A 16,513-nucleotide genomic window follows, 5' to 3' on the forward strand; every position below is an offset into this window, starting at 1 on the left:
ATTCCTCTGAGCCACCGGGGAGCTGAAGGATATCATGTGGAAAGAACTTGGACGACTTTCTAAGCTTTAATGAAAGAAGACTGAAAATGCAGYTTTGCTGACACTACCTCATAATATGAGATCATTAGAGTGATCAAGTAGTCTAAGAAAGAATACTGGAGAAAGCGCTGTTGCTTATATAATGACAGGTATTTTCTAGGAGCAAGAGAGAGATATAACGTGTTTTGCACTTTACTGTCTGTAACTTTTACATATATGCATCCTGTGTCTATAAAGGCATGGACCCACATCCCACATGGTCTCATATCCCATGGATGGTGTAAAGAGTGTAGCAAAAGGGGATAACCTTAGTTTGGCCTAATACTGATTCCTGTCCCCAACATAACGGGACCTGTCTGAATGGCTTCTTGCTGCTGCTCTCATAGATATTATGAAAACAAGGAAATGAGTTCACAAAAGATGACTTATAACCTGTTTGTGTCCTCACAGGTTGAGAATGAAAGCAAAATGGTATGTGCTTGGAGCTGTTAAAAATGCAATCAGTCACTCTTCAAATTCATCAGTTGGCTCACGAAAACTGGCATTACCTTGTGGCTTTTCCATATCCAGAAAGTCTTTCAGCTCTTGAAATGGGAAAGAATGAGCCTGGTCACCTTGGGCAGTCATACAAGCAGAGCATGCAAAGTCTCTGGAGCAGGGAGTGCCTTTAGGTTTGTTTGGTGCTTAGCAAAACATTGAGCCCTAAAATTTGGAGTCCTAAGTGTTTATGATAGCAACTTACTGCTATAAATGAATTTCCATTGTCCAATCAGAGATTTCTTATGTAACTAGTAGAGATAAGATAGTGATGAGAAACTTGCTGTCAGGCTTACTTTTTTTTTTTGGCACTGTATATTTGTGGCATTGAACAGTCTAAAACTCGCTTTTCCTTAGGGCACAGTCATGTGATGTGCAGGGTTCTTATTTTCCTTTGATTTTCAATGAGAGTTGTGAAGAGTCAACATTTACCAGGGTTGAATTGCTTCTCCACAGAAGTCAGGACTATCTTTTCAAGCTTTCAGGAAGTCAGTTGGCACTGAATGGTTTTTCTCTTGTTCTGCCAGCCTCGCGAGAAGTGGTGACCCTCCCTTAAAAGGGAGGAAAGAAGTGGTAACCACAGAAAGTGGGAATTCTGCAAAGTTATTGATGGCCCAGAGTATAACTTCCTGGTTTGTGGGGACTGTGGGAATGCAAGAAACACATAGATGGTGTAAGAATCGTGATTCCTATACCAGCCAACTCGAATCTGTTCTCTGTGCTAGTACAGAACCTGAAAGCTGTTGCTTCACTGTTTGACCTGAAAGCTAACATTCCTGTATAAGTTGGAAGAGATTGCCTTAAAATCTGGGTCTTGGTAGAAAAACAGAAGACATGTTGACTGCAATGTAGCCTGTAATGGGATCTCATCATATGTTTTGAAGTTGCCCTATGTAAATCCTTGAAAAGAGAATTTTACTTCCTGCAAGTCATCACTGTGGTATTGCCACAAGTTGGGGAAATTAAGATGAAATGTTTCTAATGCCATATTAATAATTAGTTAAGTATGCTGSTAAAAGCTGCCCAAAAAGCCCACTGCAGAATCATTCGGAATATGTTCTTGTCTTTCCCATTCTATACGCTTTGTTTCATCAGTATCTTGAAGGCTGCTCTTTTGGCACTGCAGCATTCTGTGCGCCAGTCCCAAAGTATCTGGAGTTGGTCTGAGGAGCAATAGATGGCAGGGGACTCGGAAAGGTCGCCAGCACAGCAGCGGGAAACGTGCTGGCACAAGCTTCAGTGATGCTAATGGAGCTTGCATAGAGCAGATCTAATGGGAACCACTTCTGGTGCGTGTGCAAGTCATTCAGAACACGAAGTGGAGGTGGTGCTGCTTCTTGGAAGGACGAAGGCAGTGTGGTATGTGTAACAGCAGGTGTGCGCAAGAAGGCGGCTTCGGAAAGCCTTGTTTTCTTCCCCCCTCCGGAGCTGGCCCTTTAAATTTGGCTGAGATGGTGAGAAACTATAGCTATAAAGCAGTCCTTGTCCCTCTCGAGTATGTCCAGCTGCGTAATGATACTTTCTGTTCGGCCATCTTTAAGCAAGAGCAAAATCTCTTACGGGGATTGTTATGATAAGATTCTTCAGGTTGAGTTATTTTCTTAATGCAAATCAGCAATACTGAGTTTATATCAATAGAGAGCTAGAAATGTCTATAATATGATTTGAAAGGCAATGAAAATAGTTTCATTTATAATATCTAAGACAGCTGGCTGCAGCTGGCATTAATTCACATAAAATGTATCTGATTTGCCTTGTGCCTGTTGGGAAGTTGAGCTGAAGAACTTTCTGCAAGAGACATTTAGAAATAGGCTCTCTAGTGATAGATGCAAAAACTGTTGCTTTATAGCAATGCTGTCTAATTTCATAACTTAGTATATTTTTCAGCAAAAAGGCTTAATTGCCTAGAATACTTATCCATGTAGTGATATATTTGTACAGGTTTCTCCTGTAAATATTTCCAAATTAATGCTTTTATTCTCTGCTTTGAGCTGTAGCACAGAATTTTTTTTTTTTTTCCCATGGCTATCAACTGAAGAAATATTTTTGCATCTTTGGTACTTCATTTAAAGCCATAGTAAAAAGAGGCTATAAGTAACTATTAAAAAAGTCTGTGTTCATGCATTTTATTTTATTTTTTTTCTTTTTCTTTTTTTCCTCTGAACTGCCTACCTAAGAAGATTTCACATCAGAGCTAYAGCTGACTGGGATTTGATTGAAAAGATGGTGGCAGCTCCTGGCAACTGTCAGTCCTTCTCTAAGTAGTTATGAAAAGGCTAGCAATTTATAACCCTCAGACCTAATGTAGAGTCATCTTGTTCCTTTTAGCCTGATTACCTGGCCTTTAACCAAGTGGCCCTTTGGGGATTATTTTAAAGATGGCAAAATTCTTGACTGCTTTTGTGCAACTAACTTTTGAATTTTGGTATGGAGCTAAGAAACTTGGTGTAACTGAGCCAGCTGTGTTTGCCCCGGAGGGTTGCTAAGCTGCTTTTGTAGGGGGGAGCATTGGTCTCCATTACTCTCTCTGCCCTGTCRTTTTGCTGCTGACTTGCGATAGGGTTATGTGGAAATAACAATGTTGTCGAGAGCAGCAGAGGTATGTAAACACTGCAGGATGACCAGGCGGCATTTAAGTATATTCGCTCAGGTAACTGAAGCCCTAAGGATGGAGCAGTTCAGTATTCTGGAAATCAATACCTGGATTCTCCCTGTGAAGCTCATGTTTTGTTTTATGTATAACCTGGAAAAGATAAAATTGCCTTTCTGAGCAGTGAAATGATTCAAGAAACTTAGAGTTGTGCTTCTGTTCTTATCCCTCTAATACCTGAAAACTCAGCTGGTTTCACCTGAGAGCAGCCCTTGCGGGGTCTCATGGTAGTAGTGCTTTCCCTGTTTAACAGAGGGATGTGCGTTGTTTAGGGTCTCTAACATCGTAAAAATGCTTTGGTTAGAATTGCTTAGGACTTGTTTGGGCAGCTCTCACTGGTGAAGTATCTGCCTATTGCATTGGAAAACATCACTTAGTCTGATAAAGGAGAAAATTTTGTTAGGGAAAAAACTGTTGGTGTTAGAAGTGATGCTCTCCAGCATCTTCAGACTGACATTAAGGAAGTGAGGTTAGTTAAGCTTCACAACAGGGAGCAGGATTATATTTGGAAAYTGCTGCTTCTGTCTGAAATATAGATGCCTGATGGGATAATAAACCAGTGCAGGGGTTTTCTTGTATAGCAAAGCTGGAAAGTTGTGTGGTGTAGCAATAGTCGTAGGAGACAGGAGCAAAGAGGTGTCTTTCTGCCTGCTAATCYGAGCTTGGAGTCAAATAGATGCAAAATAACATACAAAAACCTGCAAGATCTCCAAATAAACGCTGGCTGTTTTTTCAGCCATTTTGTGTGTTTGAAATACTTCAGTGGCACTATCTGTTCAGCTRCTCTGTAAGGGAAAGTGCTTTTCTTCTAATGATGGTAGAGTCCACTGAGACCTTATCTCCTGTTCCCGCAGCTGAATTGAGTGAGCCTGAGGTTTTGCTGCCTAATGTGTGACAGTCCCTGCTCGGGTGGGTAGGTATCACTGAGGCCCTTTATTCTGGTTTCTCCAATATACTTCTATCTGCACTACATTCCTGAGAATCCAAACTGCTTTTTCTCCTGAAAAATTAGAAAGCACTGATGTGTTATTGTCAACTTCATAAACAACTGTAGCAAGAGTGTTGTGACCCTGGCACAAGAGCAATAATGCGTTGTTGTTCCCCCCACCCCAGATTGCATGGAAAATCCCATGTTGTCTGCCAGGTGGATTGTGGAAACACTTCTGCGGGTGGGAGACAAGTGTTTGAGTCAGTTCTCTTCAGTAAATAAAGGGTATCGCACTTGAGGTACTGCGGTTGTATGTTTGCTCAGCAAATGGATGCTGGTATTTGAAGTTGTTCAATACTGACATAGATTTTTCTAAATGAATATTATAATTAGTAGTATAAGAGGCAAAGGATTTTAAAGCAATCTCTTCTTCATAAATGCTCTTGAAGAAATGAAGAGGAAAATGTTTTTATTAGATTTCACAAGAATACTGATGATACTACTGAAGAGTATTAATGAGCTGGTTCAGGAAGAACTTACAAAAGGGGGGGTTTGCTGGGGCTGAGAAATCTTGACTTTTCAGTTCACATTTACCCCAAAATTTAAGTTATTCCCTAAGCATAAGCCCTTACCTATTGTGTGCAGTTAACATCTTCAAATAGTTGAATCGGATGTCTATCTCAAATACAGTGTAATTAAAAGCCATAATGCAGAGTGAATTAACTGCAGAGTACAATATGTTACTACATAGGAAACTAGTAATTGACGCAATCCCGAGGGCTCTGGTTGCCGTATCCTACCTGGAGCTGAGCATATTGCCTGGTGTGCGACTCTCCCTATGTCCAGGAGCTTTTGGCAGAGGTCTCTGGCAGTCTTTTAGGAGGCTGGTCGAACAGCAACTGCAGGAAAGCTAATGTTTGCTTGCTTCTCCTGCCGGAGAAATGGGCTGGCAAGGGGAGCACAAATGCTCCAAAGAAAGTAAAGTCTCCAGGAAAYGTTCTGTTTAGTCCCTGTTCACCGTTAGCTGTGTAAAAGATCGTGTGGTGGTATAAGTATGAGGTTTGTGCGTGTTTTGGGCCTTTTGGTTAGAAAGTCACTGTTGATGTCTCAAAACTAAAATGCTTCTCCCCTTCCCTTCCCCTCCCTTCCGTGTGCCCCCCCCCCCCCAGGATTTTTGAGTACAGTTTAAAAACAGCCTCATTTCTGAAGCTTATTTTATGCTAATTTCTTAAGGCAAGGACACCTGCATAAGTCGAAAAGCGGTGTTGGGTATCTTGTACTCTCTGTGATTAGCTCTGCTGCTTAGTGTTACATGTGGATAAAGAGGTTACGCTGATAGGTGCCCCAGTCTGTAGAAAGGATTGCTACTTAGTTTCAAGAAATACTGTAGCATACTACAAAGACTTTATTCTGAAGCAATAGCCGCAGTTGAAGCATTTGGCTGTAGCAGAACAGAATCATTTCTGCAGGGATAGTTCATAGTGTTAATGCATCTTTGGATCATGCTGGTATTTAGGTAGATGTATATTCTTCACACACAGATGATTCTTTGCTTGTTAAGATGGGTGAATATCAAGGATCTTGAAGGGTTAATATTTTTATACTAATCTTACAAAGTATTTTGGCTCTATAAACATTCAAACCACTTCTGTGTGAAGAATTTCTATATCATTTGGGGCAGGTAATGCTGTTTTTTTCTATACACTAATTTTCTGGATTTCTGTGTCTTTTTCCTCTTATTTATTTCTCTTGGGCTAGTGTAATTACCTTTTGGAGAAAGGTAGTTATAGAAAACTGATTGGAATTATGAAAATGCACTAATACATCTGTCAATGTTGGATGCTGTAGTACATTCAAACAAAGACTATGGGGAGRTAACAACAAAAAAATTACCGAAATACTCTCATACATCTGGAAGATCATCCCTGCGGTTTCTTATGCCCATAAATGCAATGCAGAGATAAGACTCCAATTTCAAAGCATCTGGGGAAACCCCATGTGCAGAAGCATGTTGAAAATGAGACTGCAGAACTGCCTTATGTTTCTGATGCTTAGCGTGAGAGTGCTTACAGCAAAGGTAATTTCCCCCRAACAGTGGTTGCTAGCAATTTTTAGTGAGGGAGGAAAGAGTTGGAGATTTAGTTTAGCTTAATATCAAAGCCTCTTTTTATTATGYTCGATTGAAATCTGTTCAGCAAAGGCATCGTGTTGCCAGGGGAGCTGGGATTCCTCACAGCGCATCATTCTCCCCCACCTTCCYGCTTAGTATGCAGAGGGAGTTGCAGTATTGAGCCAGGGTATCTCCCGTCTCCCACCTGCATCTCGTGCTCAGCAGAGCAAGCAGCAGTGGACGTGGGCCGCCCCTGCTGCTGATGCGCTACTAATAACCTTGAAGCTCCTGGAGCAAGGTTGTTGTCTGTACTGACAGAAAGCTGTAACTTAATTTCCTATGTTATCTTCTCTGGGGTGCCATTTGTCTCTAAAGCAGCTCCCCCCTTTAAATAATATAAAGGGGGGGGGGTTATGTCTTCCTTTTTGGGTGTGYTGCTGAAAACATTGCTGTTGGAGTAGCAAAATTTGTACTAGAAAGCCTGCTGCTAACAAGTTGCTTTCCTTTTTGGAGAACCAGAAATACATGATAAGGAGCCTGAAGCAGATGGTCTCAGTGTGTTTGGTTTGATCAGCGAATGTAGAAACAATGGAATTTGAATGCTCCTGTCCCACAACATTAATTATTCTGGGGGGCTGCGGAGCAGGGAGAGAAGGGAGGCATTTAATCACGAAGGCTTGCTTCCAATGCAGTGCACTTTAAATGGAAATCCCTTAGTTCAYGTTCATTGCGCCAGTCAAGTTGTCTTCAGTTTGAGATGCAATCCTTGCTGTGCAAGTTGGCTGGCTAAAGCAATTATTGCACATGGGGCTTTCCCAGAACAGCCATTTTTTGTCATAATCTTGCTTCAAAGTGACTGAAATATTCTGACCTGTAGGCARTGCAGGGCAAGGGAAGGAGGTCACTATTAATTAGATGATTTCCCATCTACGTTTTAACATCACTGTCTCTACTGTTGTCCTGTGGGTTACTGGTGTTGTGTAGAGGAGATCTCTAATCTTGCTGTAACCCTTTGTTTAGCTAGAGTTCATCTTTATCTTCTGCAGACACAAGATTACATGGTTGTAGGCTACCTGAAACAAATCTGAGTGCCAACTGGAGGTTGCAGGAGTGAATCAGTATTGCTTATGCAGATATTAAATATTGATCTACACAGAAAAATCATTCTGGAAATGCTGTAACTGGTGTATGTGAGATTGTTTTCAAACTGATCTTGCTGTATATAATGTTTTGAAGTTTGAGTTAAATTTTCTCTGCATGTACTTTCTCAGGTGCTCTGAATACTAAACAAGGTCAAGCCCTGCTGCATTCAGCCTTTGCTCTTGATGACTCTCTTCTAAACCATCAAAACCTGTGTGATTGTGTAGTCTTTAGCAAAGGCATTCATGTTCAAAAAAAACTTATCTTGACATCTAGTCCAGGGTGAATTTGGTATGAGAACACCAGTAAATGTTTTCCATGCTGTCAGCTTCTTGACTAAAGCTAGGAAAATTGATTAAAAAAAAAACTAATGACAAGCTTGTGTAGGGCAACTTCTAGTCATGTTTTCAGATAGACCATGTATGAAAAGCTTATGTTGAAAGTTTTTTGGTGCAAGTAGAGACTTACAATACAAATGTGTTGATTGCTCCTTACTTAAGGATATTTATTGCTCTGAAATGTGCTATATAACTCTATGATGGCCAGATGTTCATAGAGCATGAGTTGGAGAGTAATCAATAAAAGCCCTGTTAACAAGACCGCTTCTACTTGCATCTTATCACAAGTTCCTTCATGCTTTTCCCTCAAATACAAGGTTATATGCAGGTTGCTCTGTATGTAGCGTTGGAACCAGTCCACTTAGCTGCAAGAGATCGAGCAAGGTGACTTCAGTGCCGGTTGTCTCCTGAGCCTCTTCTGAGTGCAAGCTGCAAAGGAAGGATGCACTGGGAAAGGAGAGCGTGTTTTCCCCTCCCAAGAAAGAGGGGAATTCCCACTGCTGCAATTGGGCAAAGCCACAGACAGCAAAAGGGTAGTTCTGGGCAGGAAGAAATCCTGAAAATCCTGCGGATGGACTTTGCTTTCCATGTGCCAGCTGTCTAGGCTCACTCACTCGCAGAGTGCGGGCCCAGATACTGGTGGTGAGGGAAGCAGGCTGAGCGTTGTGAGGCTGCTTGCCCCATAAACGGAGGAGAAATTTGTTCTATATTTTAAACCCTGAAATTTGATGGTAAAAGTCCAAAAGTGCTACAGTGGCACAGTAGACGTGCTAGGTGAGAAGATGTGGTCTAGGCTCTCCGTTATTTATTGGCAGAAGTGAGAAGTCTGTCACCAGTTTGAACTGCAGCTCTGTGTAGCTAGAAATCTAAGAAAAATCTGTTAATGACTTTCATGAGCCTTATTTTCTAAATAAATGCTTTCAAAAGCACATTCTAAAAAGCTGTGATGCTTACAGCTACTGCATGGGATAAGAGAAGCGGGGAGAGGGTATAAGTTCTTTGCTGCCATAAGGATCGTAACTTTTATTTTAATCTTGCTTTCATTCACACTGTATATGAAAGGTCTTGTGCTTCTGCCCATGGTGAGTGCATTGATCCTTTTCCGCTAAAAGCTGCGRTAGTCTGCCTCCCCTCTTCAGTGGTTACCACGAGCACGTACGGTACTAAAGTTGTGTTAAATGCCTAACACGGCTGATGCATGTGGATTAGATAATTTATTGTATGGCCTTTGTATGGTCTGAGCTTGGCTTCCTCCTGTGTATATGTCAGAAGAAATGCTACATGCTATTAACAGGTTCCTTCTAAAAGGAATAGACATTCTGTTGTCATTATAAAAAAAAAAAAAAAAAAAAGAGAGAGACTGTTTCTTTATCTTTCTCCTTTAACAGCTGCATGAGGTTTGTGTGCTATGTGCTCTGCATAGCTGCTTGCCAGAATGAGTAGAGCTCAGATGTTCTACACCTCTCCTCAGACTTTACTGAACAAGCATCTGTCGGACGCATCAAATCACGGCAAGTGAAAGAAGGCCCAGTCTTAGCCTGAGGAAACTAAAGCCAGTCTGTCTCCTAATACACACTTTGGCATGGCACACATCACCAGTAAGCAATGTAATTATTGGACTTATTTGTTTTCAAACTGTCACTTAACAAAAAGCTTTTCTAAATGTTTGAGTGGGTCTTGCAATAAACAAAAGGCTGGTAGCCAGGGGTTTGTAATCATGTTGGTATTTCAGATATAACTTCTAACTTGTTTGTCTTTAACAATGTTCCTCAGCCTGTGACCTGAGGGCCCTGAAAGAGGAAATGAGGCAGAAAGAACATGCCCCRGCTCATCCTGGAAGCCTCTTGGAGGAATACTGAAATGGTTCTTAATTTGTTTAAAACATGGTGTGAGTTTTAGAGCTGAAAGCAGCCCTGCACTGGAAGTCCACTTTATGAAAGCACAAGCCAGACTAGTTACTTAGGGGCGACTCTGTCATGCTTCCATGCTCTCTTCACTGCAGTAAAACGCGCCAGGTAAGYTGAGCAGCCTGATAGAGTTTGTTAGGAGATGGGCATCCTAGCAGAATCGGTCTTACTCTGGTTCTGGCGCAACAAGCGGCAGGCTGCTGTGGCTGGAAACTTAAAGCCAGGGTGGCGTGCCAATGGGTTACTACCGTGTAAGACCCCATGGCTGGGCAGAGGCGTAAACTGGGTGCAGTGGTCCTTGTTTTCTCATCTCTGYGCTTTAAGAGAGCATGTGCTTTAAATGTCCGCCGCAAAGCAGGCGAACTTGTATTCAGTAGGACTTGCAGCCGTCAGTAACTGTAAATAATAGGCATGAGTTCACTGTATTGTGGTGTAGGTAATAAATATGCAGATTGATTATACTTCATTTTTATGGATAAATGATGTTACACAAATGGCTTCAGCCACTTCTTCCTCCTGGGTCAGTCCTCTGCACTGGTGTTCAGAGGATGGCAGTGAGCCCACAATTACCTATGCACGAGGGGTCTCTCAACTGTTCTCCCGGATAATTCCAGTCTTTTAACTAACCTGAAAAGCAGAGGCACAGTAAAACCAACTAGCTCTCCATGTGTCAGTACTTAGGTGCTGGGTGTCTTTTAACTGTATATCCCTTAGAGGTCTACGGTAAGCTGGTACCTTAGTTCACACCTGTAGGGAGAAACTAGTAGGCATAAGTGATGATACACGCTGCTGCTTAGCTGCCAGCAGGTTTAGCAGGCTTCCAAGCCTTGCTTGATTCTCTTCCTGAAGCACAGAATGTGAAGGCATCTGAAGGTGAAGCCCTTCTGCTTTTTAGAGTTATTACAAAGCATACAGCTACAGTGTTTGCTGGGATTGAGATTAGTCTTGGGAGACAGCTGAAAGGTGGCGGGAGCTACCTCTTCGTAGAAATTTGGTAGTGATTTTAGATAACGGTTTGGGGGGTTCTCTGAATGGTAGATTCTTTGCTTCCCTGCCCATTGAACAGTGGGGAAATTGTACCAGAGAGAGAAGGGAAGGGCATAGTGTTAATTCTGGGTAATTGTAACCCTGAGCTTGGGAGGGTAAGTGAGCTCAAGGCCTTTCTTCTCCAGTTTTATGCTGTATAATGTGGATTTCATTTTGATTAGATGATTGCAGCATTAACAAGCCTTCCTCTGCCTAAGGGAAAGTTTAAATTAGATACTCATAGAAAATGCGTGCAGGCTTCTGAAGAGATGAATTTGGCTGTAAACTCAAGTTTACTGCAAAATGGCATTGGGGTCAATGAGAACAAACAAGTTTTCTGTGTGTCTATGGAGGTTTGTATTGCCTGGATTCCAGAAAGAGTTAAATCCCCCAAATTAACCATGGAGATTTTATTAAAATAAATGCTTATTGCATAAATACAGTGATCTTCTAAATGTTTAGAAAGCCAAGGTCTGACACAGTTGCTTGACAGTGTCCTTGTGGGCGCTAAGAGTTATCACTGTGGTTTTATGGAAGTAAAAGAGCTAGAAAACTCCTCTTAAGAATTAAAGCCGACCCTTCAGGGAAACAGAATGCTTCTGAACCTGTAACACAGTACTGGAGATTTTACTTTTTCTTGGCTTTATTCAGTTTAAGCCTACCTTTGCCACCCACTTCAGCAACTTGTTCTGGCCGCATTTCTGCTATGGTATTCCCTGGGGTAACTTTGTGTTTGAATGTAAGGCACACCACATTTTTTCCGCGTAGTCTGGGGACCAAGGGTGAATGCAGACAAAGATCTGCAAACAACTGATACAGTATTCAATAAGATGCTCAGCAAAAGCTACCAAAATGAAGTTTCCACCAATGCTAGCTYTAATTTCCATCTAGAAAGAAAACGTTAGCCCCAGGCGTGAGCAGGGTGTTTCTCATCTTCTACTTGTAAATACCATGAGCAGGAAAAACAGTGGTCAAGTGGTTGGGTAGCAGGTTGAATCAGTCTCTTATCCAGCTGCTAACTGTCCCTGCAGGAAAAAAAAACGGTTGAGCTTGAGTGCAGGGGAAGACATAAAGCAGAGTCATGGGTGGGTGTTGGGAAGGCAGTCCCTTTCAGCAGCAGCTCAGGCTGGGAGCGGCTTAATTAAGGTAATGACAAATTATACTCTGGTAATTGTGAGACTTCATCCTAATAGTAAATTGAGGTGTGTTCTCTAGTAGCAACACTTGGCATTCATGTAATCTGCTTTTGTGTCTGCTTCAGCTGGTCCAGTGAATCTTTCTCTCTAACACTTCACTGAAGGTAAAATATTCTGCAGGCGCTTCTTAAAACAAGTGTGGGATGGATGGTGCCTCTTGACAGCCTGTGGAGACTCTGCTGGCAAGCAGGCAGCTGAGACGCAGGAAGGAATGCAGGGGATACTCTGCCAGAACTGAGTCTTACTCAAAATGCAGCCCAAGAGGGAGATGAAGTGTTGATTCCCTGGATTTCCTGTTGGCTGCACTGCTGAATATGGTTGTGGGACAAATTTACTTTTTCTGCAACACACTAAAGGGAGTGACTTGGAAGTTAATGTGAAGGATGAAGAACTGTGTTGCATGAAACTTAAGTGAATATCAGATTGAATAGTGAAGGTGCCAAATAGGGAGTATTCCCTGAAAGCTGAGTTCAGTGGTGTGGACCAGTCTGAGATTTCAGGCTCTACCATTTGGGACGTGTGTAACCACACCAAGCAAGACTAGTGCAGCTGGTAGAACTGCCATCCACCGGTAGTATTAGGAAAGCTTTGTGATTTCTTTTTCTGAATTTCTGTATTTCTGAATCCAGGAGCAACATGGGGAAAAAGCAGGACTCTCAGAAATCCATCGGTAACCAAGGGGGAGAGATGGGGATGAAGAGGAAGGCACAAGAAAGCTTTCAAGGGACCAGAGGGGAACTGGCTAAAATATTTGTTGGTAGTCTTGCTTGACCAGCACATGTTTTAAAAGTGGTGTACAGATACAGCTCAGAACATAGAAGTGATGCTGTGACAGAAGCGTTTACTGTGGATAACCTGGCTTTACCCTGCCTGGTCCAGCTCGGCCGTGATAACTCTGTGCTCTTTGCATTCTGTTGTACTTGTACTGGCAGTAGCTAAGGAGCTCAGGATATATCTGTTGAGAGTCTTCCTTCTGGATGCTTTCCAAGCCGCACAGTATGACCTTGCCTGTGGGGGATGTACAAAGGGGCTTTAAATGAGACTTCTAATTTATCTTGACTATTATTTGGGCAGAGAGATGAGAAGTCTTTTGCTTTTCGCTGCTTACATAAAAGAATCAATTGGATAAGATTGGCCTCTGCTGAATAAAGCTGGCACAGGTCTACCCATCGAAGCCGAAGGGCAAACTCAAAACTGGAGATTGTGCAAGAGCTCGACTGGAGAAATCTTGAGGATGGGAGTAGAGTGCTGATCCTCCCACCCCTTGGTTTTGTGTTGTTTGGCAAACAATATGCATCAAAAAAAGCAGGCTGAGTTGCCAACCTGTTGTCAAAGTTGGTTTAATTCAGGAAACATTCACACAAAATGCTTCACTGCAGCAGTGGATGTGCAATGCTTTGAGCCTTTTGGAAAGATTCATAAGGATAACTTGTACTCTTGATTTCTCTGTAGTGTAGTAGTTGGATTAATTTTCCGGGATCTGAGACCTGTATTAAAAAAAGACAAAAAACCTTTCTGTTTGTTTATAGATGGATCTGAGCAGATCTGTCTGCTCTGGAGAATGCCTGAATTGTCATGCTACAGGGCTTATTCAGTCTCTGCTGTTAGAGCTACTTGCACAGTAAATTGAACTTGTAGCAGTAACGTGTCCATCTCAGTCGTTGGTGTCCTTGCTGCTTGGGTATGAAGACGGGTAGTGGATTTCTGTAAGCAGTGCCTGTGTCCTTTCGGGAAGGTGGCTTGTGTAGAAATTTCAGCACCTCTAAGGCTGTGCTGCATTGAAATAACGAAAACAAGATTTAGTCTCTAAAATCATTGTTTTAAAAAATTAAGTCTTGCTTGCTCACGAGCTTGTGTTTTTCAGTCCCCTCACTGAGATCTTGCTGTATTTATATCTATTGACCGCAGTAACGGCAGCGATGTTTTTGAAATAGTGTCTTGATATGATCCAAAACTATTTTAATGGCTTTTTCAGTTCAGTGCCAGGCTGGGAGGAAAACAAATTATTTACATAGTCTTAACTGTAGGTCAGTGTTGCCTCAGGGAGCAGGGCTGCTGAGCTGGCTGGTGGCACACAAACGCGAGCTTCTTGTGGTTCCCGGGATGCCGTGACCGCAGGCCGTTCTCTGGGAGGCCTCTGGCCAGCAGCTCCGGCGGGCACAGCAGTGGGAGGTGGCAGCTAGTGTGGCCGCATGCTTTGATCCATGTGTGCCCTCGCTGGTTTGAGTGCCGCGTTTGTGCTGTGAAACGGCTTTGAAGGGGGGAGAGGGTAGGAGCAGCCTCTGCTTTGTACGTGTGCTGCCTGTCCTTGCCTAAATGCAAGCAGTTACGGGCAGGTAGCATGAATGAATCCAAGCAGCGAGTCGAGTTGCGCCCTGGGAAAGACCTTGCTCCAAACTGCAGCACCAAAGGGAAGTGTTATCCATTGGGGCTTCTCCAGCTTGCACGCCTTTGCGTGGTGGTAGCAGGGAGGAGGCAGCCTGGAGCTGAAAGCATTAGTTCCCCTCTGAATCAGCCTTACTGACAGAAGGAAATCGTGTAGCCCTAAGCATTACTGGGATTCCCTGCCGTTTATTTATTTATAGGTTTCAAGAGCTGCTGAAAGCATCTAAAAGGAGAAAGCACTGGGCATACGCAGTGACATGCAGCTTACTGCAAGCAAAGCATGAATGGGATGGCTGGTTTTGAGATCACTTGCCTGCTAAAATAGATAGTGTTGGAGGAAGAAGGAAACCTACAGGTTTGCTCTTCTCCTGATGCCCAAACTGTAAATCGGACAAAAGATTAATCCAGTTCCATAGCGATTGGACAAAGAYTTGTGTCTGGGTGGAAGTCTTTTTGTTTTTATAGACTGTGGGTGAGGTTTCATATTGCCTTTAGTCCAGCTGGTACTGTACTTCTGTATCTTAGCCTTTGTATGCCTGATGAAAACCTAAACACGTGAGGGTTGAGATTGCCCTGTGTTGTGACTGTCCACCCCACAAAGGCTCTTAGCTTCCCAGGGGACTCCTGAAGCGTCAGTGTTTCGTGTTGRTTCAGTTGTAACATTAATGCTCTCTAAGTTATTCTTTTAGCATAATCATTGATATGTTTTGCAGACTTAGTTAAATTTAGAAATCACTACATGTCTGAACTTTGGGATAGAAGGTGTAATGGGTCTACTGAAAGTTGTCTACTTGTTTATTATAATTTGRGAGGGTAGCAAATAGAAGGAACTGCTTTCTGTAGAATTAAATAAGCAATAACTACTTTTCTTGTCTGCAGTAGACTCGTTCTACCAGAGTAAGTGAAGCACCCTGCTTTTCAGTGCTGGGCGATTATAATAGCTATTCTTTATTATTGTGRCGCAGATAAAGCTAAATGCAAGTTATTGACTATGTCAAAATCAGTCAGTCGTAGGCTTTTCATGTTTTGTAATAAGAATGTCTAATTCTCTTTTTACTTTATGTATGCCAACTTTATTAGACCTAGTAACTGAAATGATGGAAWTAAGCATAGAAGGTCTAAGTGTACGAAAGTCCACTTTAATTACTAGATTCTCTCATGCCTTAATATCTTGAAGGGTGTTGTTTTTTTAAATACAGGCTAGGAGAAGGAAATATATCTTACGATAAGATTGGCTTCTGGTCTGTAAAAGTCAGAATTCCACATACCATGTTAAATACTTTTTTTTTTTCCTATTTGCAACAGGAAATGCAGGTAGTCTATGGGTTTTTTTCCAGGTGTCTGTACTCTTCATTTCTGTTGTGCAATGAAGGCTTTTTCCTAATTCTTCAAGTCCATTTCTTTTTTTTTCTTTTCAACCAGCGTATGAAAATAGAACTTGATAGGAAACATGTTTAACCCCCAAAATTGGGGCACGTGGGACTAGATTTTTAGGTATTTAGGCACCTAAAATGCAAATAGGTTTCTAGAAAGATTTCCAGTAGTACTTATGTAGATCTAATCCTTGTATTCATTTCTGCTGCATCTTGATTTTTTTTTTTCCAACCCAAAGTCAGATATCAGCCCTTCCTGTATTTCTTTTGGAAGCATCTGGTTATGGTTTTACTTTGGCATGTATAGGCTAAATTTTGTATGTCTCTTTCTCATTATTGTCAGTACTAATTTCACATTTTAAAGCTAAATTCTGTGAATGAAGTGTGCTTAGAACTTATTGATGTATCAAGCACATTTAAGACAGCTATATTTGACTTGAATGTTTTTATTTCAGCTTCCATCCAGCAATTGAATAAAGCATAAGGTCTTACTTAAGTAACTTATCACTTTAAATACAGCATCTTAAAGTTTGAGCTATACAACTATTGCATATTTTCTGAGATAGTGAACRTAAATTTGAAATAAAGATTATACAATCTCAAGTTAATGCACTTCAGTGTAGGTAAAACCAGTCACTGAAAATGAGCTGTGTTTCAGGGAAATAACACAAAAGTATAGATGGTGAATTTAATAAAGGTTGATTACTTAAAATGAGATTTCCTACTTGGTGATTAAACTTGTTACTCAAGCTAGTGATTCCTTAAATTGCTGAGTTTTAATGCTGTGCAGCCCAGAACTGACTCTTGTATTGCAGTGTCTCTAAACCAAGCACAGAGACATTAGGTAAGGAGGTTTTGACAGGCTTGATTAAATCCAGTAACGT

The 16,513-nt window shown here is 41.8% G+C and overlaps 1 protein-coding gene across 1 annotated transcript in view; it reads left to right on the forward strand.

The window, feature by feature from the left end:
• The first annotated feature begins 9,703 nt into the window (after positions 1 to 9,703).
• MCU (mitochondrial calcium uniporter) overlaps positions 9,704 to 16,513 on the forward strand; it is a 43,554-nt gene continuing 36,744 nt past the window's right edge. Inside the window, exon 1 of the mRNA XM_026073448.1 lies at positions 9,704 to 9,757. Within this exon, the coding sequence (XP_025929233.1) occupies positions 9,719 to 9,757 (39 nt within the window). The 5' untranslated portion in view covers positions 9,704 to 9,718. The remainder of the gene's footprint in view (positions 9,758 to 16,513) is intronic.

This window comes from Apteryx rowi, unplaced genomic scaffold (genome assembly GCF_003343035.1).
Source record: "Apteryx rowi isolate R43461 unplaced genomic scaffold, aptRow1 scaffold_369, whole genome shotgun sequence".
NCBI classification, from domain to species: domain Eukaryota; kingdom Metazoa; phylum Chordata; class Aves; order Apterygiformes; family Apterygidae; genus Apteryx; species Apteryx rowi.